The 13,421-nt window shown below is 30.5% G+C and overlaps 2 protein-coding genes across 3 annotated transcripts in view; one reads left to right on the plus strand and one right to left on the minus strand.

Moving 5' to 3' along the window:
• Positions 1–7,483: 7,483 nt before the first annotated feature.
• LOC118198332 (fidgetin-like protein 1) lies at positions 7,484–11,123 on the minus strand. Its single transcript, XM_035369990.2, has one exon. The coding sequence runs from the start codon at positions 11,065–11,067 to the stop codon at positions 9,316–9,318; it is 1,752 nt and encodes a 583-aa protein (XP_035225881.1). The 5' UTR covers positions 11,068–11,123; the 3' UTR covers positions 7,484–9,315.
• Positions 11,124–11,463: 340 nt separating this feature from the next.
• Positions 11,464–13,421, plus strand: part of LOC118194893 (aspartyl/asparaginyl beta-hydroxylase-like) — a 99,379-nt gene continuing 97,421 nt past the window's right edge. For both annotated transcript variants that reach the window (XM_085823479.1, XM_085823480.1), the window contains exon 1: positions 11,464–11,648. In XM_085823479.1, coding sequence (XP_085679605.1) covers positions 11,594–11,648 — 55 coding nt within the window. In that variant the 5' untranslated portion in view covers positions 11,464–11,593. The remainder of the gene's footprint in view (positions 11,649–13,421) is intronic.

Consider the following 13,421-nt stretch of genomic DNA (forward strand, 5'->3'; position numbering starts at 1 on the left):
CATGAAGAAAGTCGGGGCTGATGCAATTAGTGAAAGGTGTACCAGGTGGAAAATTTTGAAGGCAGAATGAGGATTAGCAGATATTGCATGGGCTGATGAAAAGCTTAGCATTGAGGTTAAAGAAAGTGCAATTCCTAAATGAATGTTCAGAAATGATTTGAGATGAAAAGTTAATTAATCAGTATTACAATAAAAAACCATAGATTACTAAAAGTCATTTATAGTAGCGATGAATTCAAATCTATTGGTAGGCAGCTTGAAAAGTTTAAAAGTAGACAGAAATTATCCTTAAAGTGCCTTTTTGATTAAAATTTACTTTAATGGAAGTGTGAGAAATGAATACAAAAGCTTTTTTTCTGTGCTATAAAACTGTATTTAATGCCAGTATAACAGAGCTTAAATTGCGCTCTGAGCTCTGAGTGAGTACCAGAGCCCCGCTCCGGTAGTTCTTAGTTTTTGGGATAAATCATAATTCTAGCCGGAGTGCACAAAAGCACTAAATAAGAAAGTTCGTCACTCTTTTATGTAACTGAACAACAAATTTAGCAGAAATTTGATCTAAAAAATTTTATTTTTATTAATAAAATTATACTAGAAATCGATTCTAACTTTTGAATGCATGTCTCTCTTTCCTTAGGTAACAAACCATTAGACAGAGGTTGAGACTTTTAAGGAAAGAAAAGCCTCCACCCATATGTCAAAACTTTTCTTCTAAATGTACAATGAATTTATGACAGAAGATAAATTTTTATTTCCAGTGTAAATGTATTCCCGTGGAAAAAAATATCTGCAGACCTTTCGGAAAGTTGTAACCAAAGAGGACAATGAAAATTATCATTTGCTGTTTTTATTAGCTAATCCTTTGATTCAGGAAAAATTTCTCCCCCTGTCCGCATTCTGTTTGACAGCTAGAATTATACTGACAAGAGATAGTTCTCAGATGGAAAGTTAGACCCTTCTCAAAATGCTGCACACTTCTATTTTTGTTTTCATATTTAACCTCATACGTTAAAATTTTCTCTATATTCTGTTGCTGTTTATAGCATTCTCTGTAGTCTCATTAGCATTGCTTTAATCATTTTAACATTTTTATTGTGTGTTGGGAAAACAAATGGTCTTTATTTCTACCATCCCTTAAAATATTACATTATATTCAGGGCTGAAATTCAACCAGGGATTGGTTAAGCTATTTCTCAGTTTTTGTGTGAAATTTAAATTCCTGCCGCAACTCTAATAAGTCCAGTACTTTTTTACTATTTGACTATTTACCATTTGTTTAATAACTTATTAAATTTTTATTTATTTCTTTACACTTCATTAAATTTTATTTTTTATTATTAGATTGTTTTAATCATTGGTTATTTAATTATCAATTAATTTATTAGTCATTTTATTTATTTATTCTTGTTCCTGTTTCCTGATGATCTTCCATATCCCTCTGGCACTTCTAATTTTAGAAATTAAGCCCTGCAGTATAACTAGATAGCTTTATCAGTATATATATAAAACAGCCATATTCTAGAAAGAGGTATATTACGGCTATAATCAAATAAAGAGTTTGTGAAAGTACTGTAAGTAGCAAATCGTAGTAGTCAGTAGCAAATCCGTTGCTGAAAAACTTCGACCTCTGATAACTGGACAAAGCAAGGAAATGCTATCCATTGTGCTAAAATTAAATCATTCCTTATGGCATATAAAACAAACAATAATACCTGGATATAGTCAAACAAATTTTTCTTGATTGGCTGAAGAGAATTGAAAATCCATGTATCTAGGAAAAGGGAGGTTCCTTTATTACTGTAATACTGATATTTAATTTTCTGCATTCAGCAAATATCACAATAAAATCAACGTTTGTATGGTCCTTAAGAGTCCTTAAGTTTTTTGGTCCTTAAAAGTCCTTAATTTCAGCCAAAATCGTCAGAAGGTCCTTAATTTTCAATCATCTGAAATTTCTGACTGTTTTTACGACTGCCATTTTGAGTGTGAATTAGCATTTTGGAGGAATATTTTTGGCAATCCTCTGATAAATATCGTTTTCTTTTGAATGGGTGAATGCGTTCATGAGTTATAATTTGTTCCTATTTCTAATATAAAGGGTGGGATAGAGTTTCTGAGCAAGTGTGAAACATAAAGCATTCAAAATTATTTCATTTTTTCTAGTGAAGAGCTCTAAACAACTTTTAGCTTTTGGGGATGAATTCTTTTATTAAATTGCTCTAAATTGGCGACTTATTAACATTGGCGATTTTAAGATCAGTTTCTATAGAAAATTTTTAATTCCGAGATCTGGGAATTTTTCGACGATTCTTTTAAAATATTGTAACATTGATAAGTTTCATTAAAATAATGGTAATATATTGTAATTACATTTTAGAAGTAACATTAAAATAAAGCATTTTTATTTTTTGGTGTCGTATTATAAAGTTCCATTTTGGCCACTTTTTATACAATATTTTGAATCTGAAAAATAAGCAAGGTATAATGCTATGAAGTACAATTTACGAAACGGTTTTTAGCAAAAGCAATATAGCTATGTAATTAATTAAAAATTTCTTTTAATTTTTTTCCGGGTAAGAGTTCCTTCATGTAATTGTCTCAGAACATGCATCAGTTTTATCTATAAAATTAATTTTACACATTTTTTATCCGATTTTTTAAAAAAAAATATTTCTGGCCTTTTGCTGTTACTGAATTGGCAGGGGTAATTTTTCTTTAGGATTTTAGACATTGTAGCTTGGAAAGTTTAGAAAGATTTGAAGGCAAGATTTATAGGCCCACTATTCACATTTTTCTGGAATCTTCCACTATTCTGGAAGATTCCAGAAAAATGTGGCAAAATGAAAAATGTCACCATGGTATTAATACATAATTTCTTACTTTTTGGAGAACATCTGGAAGAGCAATAAAAACATAATAGTTGAATGTTTTAGTTCTGATACTAGAATCTTTTTCTTAACATTTTTAGCTTCTCTTTATTTTCCACTAGACATAAGCATAAAATATCAAAAATGCTTCGAATCTTATCATATGGACAGGCATTATAGAAAATAATTTTTTTTAATAAAGAGATTGAAAACTGACAATTTAAACGATTCATCTAATATGTCTTAATGCATCATACACACTAAATTGTGCTGCTTGGTGCATTTGTAAATTTTGCTTCCAATGCCTGTTCTAAATTCCAAAAGTTTTGACATTTCTAGATTTTATTGTTCAATGTGTGTATAAATTAAAAAAATGTTGCCACACCAGCTCTGTAACCGGACCTTACCATACATATTTCTTCTGAATGTTCCTATTACTATAAAATTGGCAGCTTTCTCTATACATTCTAAATGAATTTAGTATTTTTAGAATAACAGAAATCTTTAATTAAATCCAAAAACTCTAAAATGAAAAGGAAACGTGGAAGAAAAAACTGAATACATTAAGAGAAAGGAAAATTATACTTCAAAGATATGTACAGATATTATTATGTAAATTACCCAGTTGTTTACAATTTCAGCCTTTACTATAATTTCTCATTTCTATTTTCTCAACAGAATGCAAATCACTTAAACAGTTTTAAACTGATGTTTTTGGAGTGTAAGACAAGAACGTGTTTCTGACTTCCACTTGCTCCCTGCATTAGTTCCTGCCAGTCCTGATAATTTGCATTTATTCGTCTTTACATTACCACCGTCGACATTTGAATTTGTTATGACAATAGAGTTACTGAGTCAGCTTAAAATGAAATTAAATTGTATAGTCTTTGATGACTAGTCCATATTTTTAGTTTGCATTTGATTCTTCTTGTTTAATTACATTACCATGAGCTGTAATTGATTTTTTAAATAAGAAGCTTATTTAAATCTTTGTAGTTACTTTCAGATGTAGCGATAATTTGCTTCACATCTGTCCGGAGGGTTTTAGACTATTTAACTTTTACCAGATCAAGTAAACCCTCATAGGTACATTTTGGAGAGGTTGACAGGTTAGGAGATACGAAACGTAGAAACTAGTGAGAACACCGTCTTGCGTATAGAGACAAAGTTCTAACTGTTAGAAAAGATGCTTAAAGAGAAGGAAATTGATATAAATTTGCCAAAATGTCTGGGAAGGCTTCAAATTAAAAAGACTCATAAATATCTTTTTGAGTGTTGTTGCTACAAAATATAAATATTTTGTAGCTTTTAATGTGTAATTATCCTAATATCGTTTAAGAATCAATGCCATAAATTACATGTATTTTAAACTGTGAAATTTTATTAGATTGTGATTTAATAAGGCTTTTTTAACAAATAATGTTAAAAATTTAATAGTGGCCATGTAAATTCATAATGACTAAGGTTATCTAAGACTCAATTTAATTACTTATAACTAATTGGTTTCCTTTAAAGATTATCTCTGCATTTTAAAGCGAGTTATTGCCTTTCATTAACCCTTATCGTGGTCACAAGGTAAAATACAAAAATGTAAAAATTCATGTAAAACCTATTCTTTGCATAATGAGACTTAAAATAATGCAAAACAACTTGTCACCTCTGGTGCTTTAGTGGATTATTAGGAACTTACTATATTAACTGAGTTACAATCCCTGGAACTCTACAAGAAGCTACGACACTAACTGCGTCAGACAGACCTCAGCTAACTTTCAAAATTGCGAACCGTGCTTAAATCAAGCCTTAAGGTTTGTTCTGATCATCAGGTCTCTTCTAGGCAAGCAAGAGCGGCGACAACAGCCAGTCTTTTTGTTTTGAATCACGCTGATTGTGATTTTACTTCTCACTTTAACCTATGCTACTTGACATAAAATCTACTTACTATTTACTAAACTCGTAGAGTGAGCAAGTATGTGACAAAATGAGACATTAAAAAAAAAAAAAAAAAAAAAAAAAAAAGCTGTTAGTAAAACCTAAAAAAAAATGTCATTCATCATCTTTCAAATATGTCCAGTTAGTATGAGTGTAAAATATTTAATGATAAATTTCATAAACTTTATTTTATTCTCAAACTTACTAATAATCATATTTAATACTAATGCATCCTACTTATGGATCTATTTTATTTTTAGGATGATATTACAAAAGTGAAGTTCAGCATAGATAATATTTTTAATTGAATTTATTCAGTTCCCATTTGCTTATAGGTCCTTAATGTTTTCATGAATGGTCCTTAAAAGTACTTAATTTCCATGTGCAGAAATGTGTACGAACCGTGTAAAATGTTTGTCTTGACAAACAAAGTTATAACCTCTTGATCAAAGAATCATCCAGAGTTTTAAAGTTGGACATAGATAGTAGCTGATTAGGAAATTTTTAAATGCTTAATGAAGATAAGGATTTAAAAATTATTCAGTGTCTAGCATGCTGCGCTTAGGACTGATTGCACTTGGAGAAATGTCACAAAGAAAATAAAGTAGTTCTTCAAAGCAGACTTTAAAGAAAAGAAAAATAACAAATTAAAAAAAAACTATTAAATATATTAAAATTTAAGAAAAACAATTTCAGAATAGTCAAAAATTCATAATTAAAATTTATTATGAATTATTTTTACATGTTGTAGTTACTTAAATTTCTATTATGTATTTGATTAAATAATTTTATTCAAATTTTGATAAAACTTATATTTTTAGTTTAAAACTTAAACATTATTAATTTGTGTTCCTTGTCATTAACTTGTTATGGATTGCATTGCCAGTCTAAAATTTATCAGAAATTAAAATCTAGTAATGTTTTTTTTCATGAGATATTTTGTTGCATCTGTACATCATGAATATATTTTGTGATTTTTTTTAACACTAATTAATTTAAAATAGTGATAAAAATCGTTCAGCTGCAAAAATACCCAAATGGAATGGATGTTGATCGAGAGTCCAGCATTGTATCATAAAGCTAAAAGTGCACTTTGAGACCTGCCACTTCCACGTAAACCTATTTCTTACAGTGAGCGTTTGTCTGCCTTCATTGCAGAAAGATTGCTCTAGAATTATAACAATTAGACTAAGCATCATATTTTTGATGACATATACTAGTAGTATAATAGTACCAAATCTAAAAACTCAAAATCCCTTTAACCTCGAAAAATTTTCAAAGGCACACACAGCCAAGGACAGCAATGTAGAGCGTGTGCAGTTACATCAGGTGGCAAAATTTAGTAAATCACTGGGCATCAGAATCTAGGAATTGCAGTGTTTGCGCCAGCCCAAAAAAAAAAAAAAAAAAAAAAAAAAAAAAAAAGCCTAGTACCTGGGGCTTGAGTGGCTACCAGGCATGTTGGCAGGTGATGGATAGTCAAATGTCCTGTATTATGTGACAGGATAGCATTGAATGATAAATAAAAAGCTGTGAATCCCCTTCCGTAACTCCAATGTTCTGTGACCCATGCCTAGGGTGAATGACCCTGCGGTTATAGTGCCCTAACAGAACCTCTAGGATGCTTGGCAATTTTTAGAGTATTTTGCCTTACCCAGCAACAGGCAATACTGGGTGGACCTTTTGCAGGTAAAACTGCTGAGGTAGACTTTTCTTCTCAAAACAAGGAAACCCAGAGGAAATCAGGCTAAGTTTGTTTTACACAATATAAATGAATCCTTCATTGAATGAGGTAGAAATGGCTTCAAGTTGCTCATCGGGCTTTCTGCTAAGATTGTGAAGGAATAGAAATGAATCCTTCATGGAATGAGGTGCAAATGACTTTTACTTATCTGGAGAAGGGCAGGAAGCTATTAAAAGCATGACTGCTCTTTAGATAAAATCAAAAAGAGAATGTCCAGAGCACACACAAAAAAGTAAAAATCTGAAAGCTTTCAGATTTTATATTATGCTGAAAGGGATGTTTTTTACTTCCTGGTATGAAGTAAAGAAAGTATTGTAACTACGAAAATTTTCGAGTATCTTATTTCAACGAAAATATTGAGCCCACTAGCCGCCGAGCGGTAAAGTCGCTGAACACTGATAGTTCGGTCCGAGGTTCGAATCCCACGAACGGGCTGGCTGCATGGGCATTTTTCCCATGTATAACGTATATACGAGCCAGTTTCCCTTAGAAAGCCCTCCCTCCCTTAGGCAGATAGCCCTAGTGTGCTTTGCCATAATTAAATAAACCAAACCATCAAAGAAAATATCCATTTTGACTGCTATCGAATGCAATTTAATGATATTTTTACTTGACATCTGTACATAGAACTGAATAAATGACTATTTTTTCTGAAAGGGTTACAAAAGATTTAAAATGGATTCAGAAGAGATTTTTTTTGTGATGTCTGTATGTACATATGTATGTATATCGCATAGCTCAAAAACGAGTAGCCTCAGATATATATTAAATTATATATATATTTAAATTGTTTTAACTGTATTTGGCGTTTTACATATTTTAATGTTTAATAAAGATATTTTGAGGTTTTATGTATTTTTTGCCTTATTGTGAAGTGAGAACTGATTTAATTGAATGAGAAATACATCTGTAAAGAAATTCAAAGAAATAAGTTTAAATAAAATGCAGGAAAAAATGCGTATAATTTAATATTCTGTACAAGAAAGCCATGTGGTGTACAATCAGATTTTTTTCACAGGTGATTCAAAACCAGATTTAAAAAGTGATACAGACATTCAAAGTCATTCGATGCATAATACCATTAGACATCTTTGTATTGCTATCCTACCAACATAATACCAATAAGAAATGTAAAGAAACCTTGTGCATAAAATATTCGTGCTTAAAGATGTACGTGATGCTAATGTTAATGGAACGCTTTGAAATCATCGAGTTTGTTTTAAATAAAAATTTATTAAAGTTTTACACAATATAAAATAGATAATAAAACAAATTCCTAATTTATACTTCTAGATGCCTATAAGTGAGTGGAGAACTTCTTTATTCAAAAGTTGATGTCTCTAGGTACCGTTGTTTATTCACAGTGTAAGAACCGTACATACATTCATGCAGATTCTTCATTATTTAATTTCTTTAAATAAAATGCAGGGCTCTAATATTTGGTGGAAAAATTTCAGTATGTGGTAGAAAACATGTGGTCCATGGTTGCTGAACGATTGACCCAGATTACATCCCAAGCTGCCACACCAGATCAACTTTGGCAATGTGTGGAAGCTGCTTGATCTGCTGTATCCCAAGAACACATTCAAAGTCTCTTTGAATCAATGCTGAAGCGTGTGGCAGCGATGATCTCCAACAATGGCGGCTACTGATTCTGGAAGGAACCACACTTCACAGAAGTCTCTAAATTTAATCATTTGATACTTGGTCAACGTGTTATCTAGTAAATAAATTTTGTTGTGATATCTCTTGTCTTTCTTGGTGTTGCAATTTGGGTGGTCAGCAGTGTACATAATAAGAATTATATTAAAAAACATGACATTATTTTATTTGATGTATGTCACATAAAAAGTTTTCAGTAAGTTATGATTAGAAAGTAAGAGTTCTGTTTTTATGCTATTTGGAACAATTACTGCATAAAAGATTAAGTTTACAAATACAAAAAATGCATAGCTTAAACTATATGATATCCATCTGACAAAATCTTATGATATGTAAGCATAACAATGTAAGATTTATGCACAGGCATCAAAAACATAAAACTAATGTCCTAATCCAAAAAATTAATATTTTTGTAAAAATATTCAAAAGTTATAAAATTCAATCCATAACTAGATTTTTATATATATTTTCTATTCACAAAATTCATTAGTTCCACCAAATTACTACTTGTTCCTAAGAGGGAAATTATTACTGAAAAATTTATTTCTATACCTAAATACTTAATAAAAGTGAAGAAAATCATACAATGATGAAAGGAATAATTAAGTACCCAAAGTGAGAGAGATCAAAATTGGTTTACAATACAAACTCTTATGATAGACCTGGTACAAAAGAAAAACAGAATAACATTTATGCACAATATGGATGAAAAGGAAATACTGAAACATGAGATCCTTTGCAATCAACAATCTCATACTTTCAAAAGATACAGATGTATTTAAAATTAAATATTTTATTTATAGAAACTTTTTTTTTAAATACCACAAAGAAAAAAACAACTTCAAAAGTGTACCTTGTTACTGCTTTATAAGATAAGCAATTCAATATCTGGAAGAAATTATTAGTTACCCAGTTTAAACAATCACACACTGGATGAACTGGCATTTAAAATGAAAGCAATCAGTTTTTAGATTTAAATAAGTTATTGAGGTTTAACTTGATTAAGCAAACATTTCTTGGTAGAAAAATACGAATATTTTGCAAATAATTTTTCTCTTGCATTGAAATGATGTATCATGTTTAGCTCCTATAGTTACTATTGAGTACTATAAATTAAGTTCCAAAACTACCAAACTTTTTATTCCATTCAATATAGTAATTAAGATCATCTTGAACAACACTAGCTCTAACTTGCTTTAAAGCATCATAAAAATCAGTTAAATTTATTGACCTCACTTGCTCAAGGGAAACAGTTTTAATATTTTCAGGTCCAATGCTTCTGATTGGGCCCATTGCAGCTTCTTTACATAAATGTGCTACATCTGAGCCGGAATATCCTTTGGTTTTATCACATACTGTATCAAAGTCACTATCAGTCAGACTATGTTGGTGAGCAGATAACAGTTTCTCCATAATTTGTCGACGAGCTGATGTTTCAGGTAAAGGTACAAAAAGTCTTTTTACAAATCGACGTCTTGCCGCTTCGTCCAATTCATGAGGACGATTAGTGGCTCCAATAACAAGGACCCTCTCTTCAGAATTTGTTTTTGCACCGTCAAACTGCACAAGGAATTCTGTTTTAAGCTTTCGTGTGAAATCCTGGTCTTTATCACTTCTTTGAGATAGTAGTGAGTCTATCTCATCAACAAAAATTACAGCTGGCTGATTGAGGCGAGCTACAGAGAATAACGCTCGTACAAGCTGTTCACTTTCACCTACCCATTTTGATGCCAAGGAAGAAGCACTAATACAAAAAAAGGTTGAATTTGATTCTGTTGCAATACATTTACCTATAAGAGTTTTACCTGTACCTGGAGGTCCAAATAAAAGTATACCCCTTGGAGGTGCCCTTAAGCCAGTAAAAATATCTGGTCTAAGTAAAGGCCAAATTACAATTTCTTGTATAGTAGTTTTAACAAAATCTAGACCAGCAATATCATTCCATTTAACATTTGGGCTAAAATCCATAATTTCATTAAAAATAACATCAACAATCTTTTTGTCAAAATGTTTCAATGATTCATGTTGGCTCTGTTCAGGATTCTCCTTTTCTGATGTCTCTGGATTCTTTTCTTGATAATCCTTATCTGCTTTCTTTAAAGGATTACGATACATTGAGCTAGCAGAAACAAAACTAGGTCCAGAAATTGACTGTTGATTAGTTCTATCTGGAACAGATGGATGAGAATATGGTTTTTTCTTGTTAATAAAATTACTTTTGTTTCTTTTCAGAATATGTTCTGATTCATCACTTTCAACTACAGATCTCTTCCGTAGTAAACCAGGAGCTGCTGACATGCAAGGTTTAGGAACATACTCTTCCAAAAATTCAGTTTTATTGATATGATTATCAGACTTAACAGGCCCAAAACCTTTCACATGATTTCTAGAATTCAAAGGAATGGAATTTTTAATACAGTAATTTGAATTCGAATAGTTCTGAACATGACCTTTTATAAATTCACTGTTTGGAGACTTGGGTAAATTTTTTAAATTATGAACTGCTATATAGTATTCGAATTTCTTTAAACTGTTCTTCATATTTTCGATATTTTTACTTGGTTCTTCACATGAAAAAGAATCATTCCCATTTATATTAAGATCTGATACTATAGATAATAAACCTTCATGATTTTCGCTGTCTATGATACTAGTATATTCTTCAAGTATCTCAGTTTTAAATTTACTTGAACCAGTTCCTGAAATATTCAGTTGTGCACAGTGAAAATTTGCTTGCCTGAAAAGATTACGAAGAACAACAGGGGCATTTGAAATATCATTCTCTTTCTTACACTTTAAAAGCCTATAGTAAGCATCTGTATATAATTTTTTATTTATTTCAAATTTTTCATCAGAATCAGACATTCTGTATCTCTAACGAACTTCTATTCCAAATTCTGCGTGAAAAAAACCGCGGAAACGAAAAAAAACAATCGGCATTGTTGCCATATCGCTGTATAATTCCACGAACGTCTCCAGTTTAATAAGCGTGGAAAATATAATGTGTTATTTTTACACTTAATAATTTTCAAATAATTATTAATATATAATTATTTGAATTATTAACATTATTAATTAATAATTATTAATATTAATTGAATAATTTAAAAAATTATGCAAATAATTATTAATATAATATTCAAATAATTATAAAATATCAACATTATAACTAAACAATGTCCAAATTTTACGAATTTTGAGAATGTATCAGAAAAGTAACTCATAATACATTTTGATGAAAAACAAATTGAACTGAAGAAGATGTCTTTCAAGAATTTACTTTCCGAATCTCATTGTAGCTAAGATGCTTTTTTTATGATGAAATAGATATTGAGATTAGTATTAATAATTGCAGTTTTTTATTATAGTGTACTATAAACGAAAGAAAACTATGGCAGACAAAGAACCTAGAAGGAGGAAGAAAAAGAGGGATATGTCAAGGAAAGGTAAGTTAATGCCAGCCGGCACACAATATTTTTTTATAAATTTAATTTTTAAATTAAAAAAAATATTCTTTCTTTACGTATAAATTCTGGTATTTTTACTGCGCAACTGCTTTAATTCATCACTATGATAGAATTTTAATTGCTATACAACTGTGTATTTCAAAATTTTCCTTTTTATTAGAATAATGGGTTGATCTTTAGATTATGGTAACTTGGCGATTTTTTGGTGAAACTTTGGCGACCAACTCTCCTACAGCAACCCTGTATTTTTTTTCCCGCCGCCATTTTGTCTTCACGAAGTAAAGACATGTTTCTTTTCTTTTTATCTACTGAACACTTCTTCCAAAAATCTACTAGCCGAATTACACTTATGCTAGAAATTTTATCTAACAAAACTGCTTAATCATGACAAATATTCACTTCAAAATTGGAAAAAAGTGCACAATACCATACTCCTCACGCGTTTTTCAAAATAACACATACACATAAACCATGTACACGTTGACTTATTTTTACTTTAAAAAACATCCCAGAATTACACAAAAATGGCATTGCGCATACTCTTCACTATATCCATGTACACTGCTTTTTTCTCATAAATTAGAAAAATTTCACGAAAATACATGACAATTTTCTGAATCTTTAAACCCGTTAAAAAAAACATATATGAAATTACCTAATAACGAAAAAGTATATACCCTTTCCAAATATGAACATTTCCACGTATAAAATAAATAAAATATCCAAAAACTTTTACCTCTAAATTATCTATTATATTATAAACGTCATTTTTAGTATTGTATGTAGCGTTTGAATTTATTTTCTATTTGGGATGACAATATTATTTTGTTTACAATTTTAAGATTACTACTGATCTGTTTTATTCTGTGCATTAGAAACACGAATTCATTTCTTCTCTAACCTAGTAAGGTAGTTGTGACTTATTTTGGTAAAAGTTTACAATTGGGTGCCCCATGTTTATTAGCGATTCTTTTTTGACGCGAAGATCGGCGCCAAGAGGGCACAATTTCAAGATGTCTGCTACACAAAATCAAAATAAGAAGTCAAATAATTGCACAAAATCTGTGTCCATGTACACATCGATCTGTTTTTACTTAAAAAAACATGCTAGAACTGCACAACCTAGGCATTTGCACACTGCTTTAAATATGTCCATGTACACATCAATCTATTTTCATTTAAATAAAATCGGAAGCTAAAACAAAGTTAAAACTATCGTGGTAACCAGAAGTGAGGTTTCATCGCCAAAATTTAAAAAAAAAAAAATGTCGCTAATCAAAGGGGCACCCAATTCTTGAGAGTAAATTAAAAAAAAAATGGCCTGTCAATTGAACATTTTGACATACTGGAAGAACTACTATGGGATATTAAAAAGTTTAATGAAGAAAAGTGTTACAGTAATGGAAATTGAAAATCGTAAAAATTTCCATGCATGTTTTAATTTTTTAATTGAAAAGTACTGGAGACAGTTAATGGGAGTAAAGTGAATTTTCTATAAGGCACTGAAATGTAACATTAGCTCCGTTTGATTAAATTAATTATTGTGGAGAAAGGTGACAAAAGATTCTTGATTTTTTTTTTTTTTTCAGCAACTGGTTTGGGTCTGCGTCTCTTAGATTCTCATTTAATAATCCAGATGGGGAAAGTGCAGAATCGCCCAATATGCTTGGTGCATTTTTAAGAATTGCACATACTTGGTATCCATGTACACATGAACCTATTTTCACTTAAAAAAAATCCCAGAATTGCACA

The sequence above is a fragment of the Stegodyphus dumicola genome, chromosome 9 (genome assembly GCF_044657685.1).
Source record: "Stegodyphus dumicola isolate Sdum_Otavi_A_Nest chromosome 9, ASM4465768v1".
Lineage (NCBI taxonomy): Eukaryota > Metazoa > Arthropoda > Arachnida > Araneae > Eresidae > Stegodyphus > Stegodyphus dumicola.

Coding starts and splice junctions, on each gene's coding strand:
- LOC118198332 (XM_035369990.2), bottom strand. CDS start 11,067: ATGTCTGATTCTGATGAAAAATTTGAAATAAATAAAAAATTATATACA.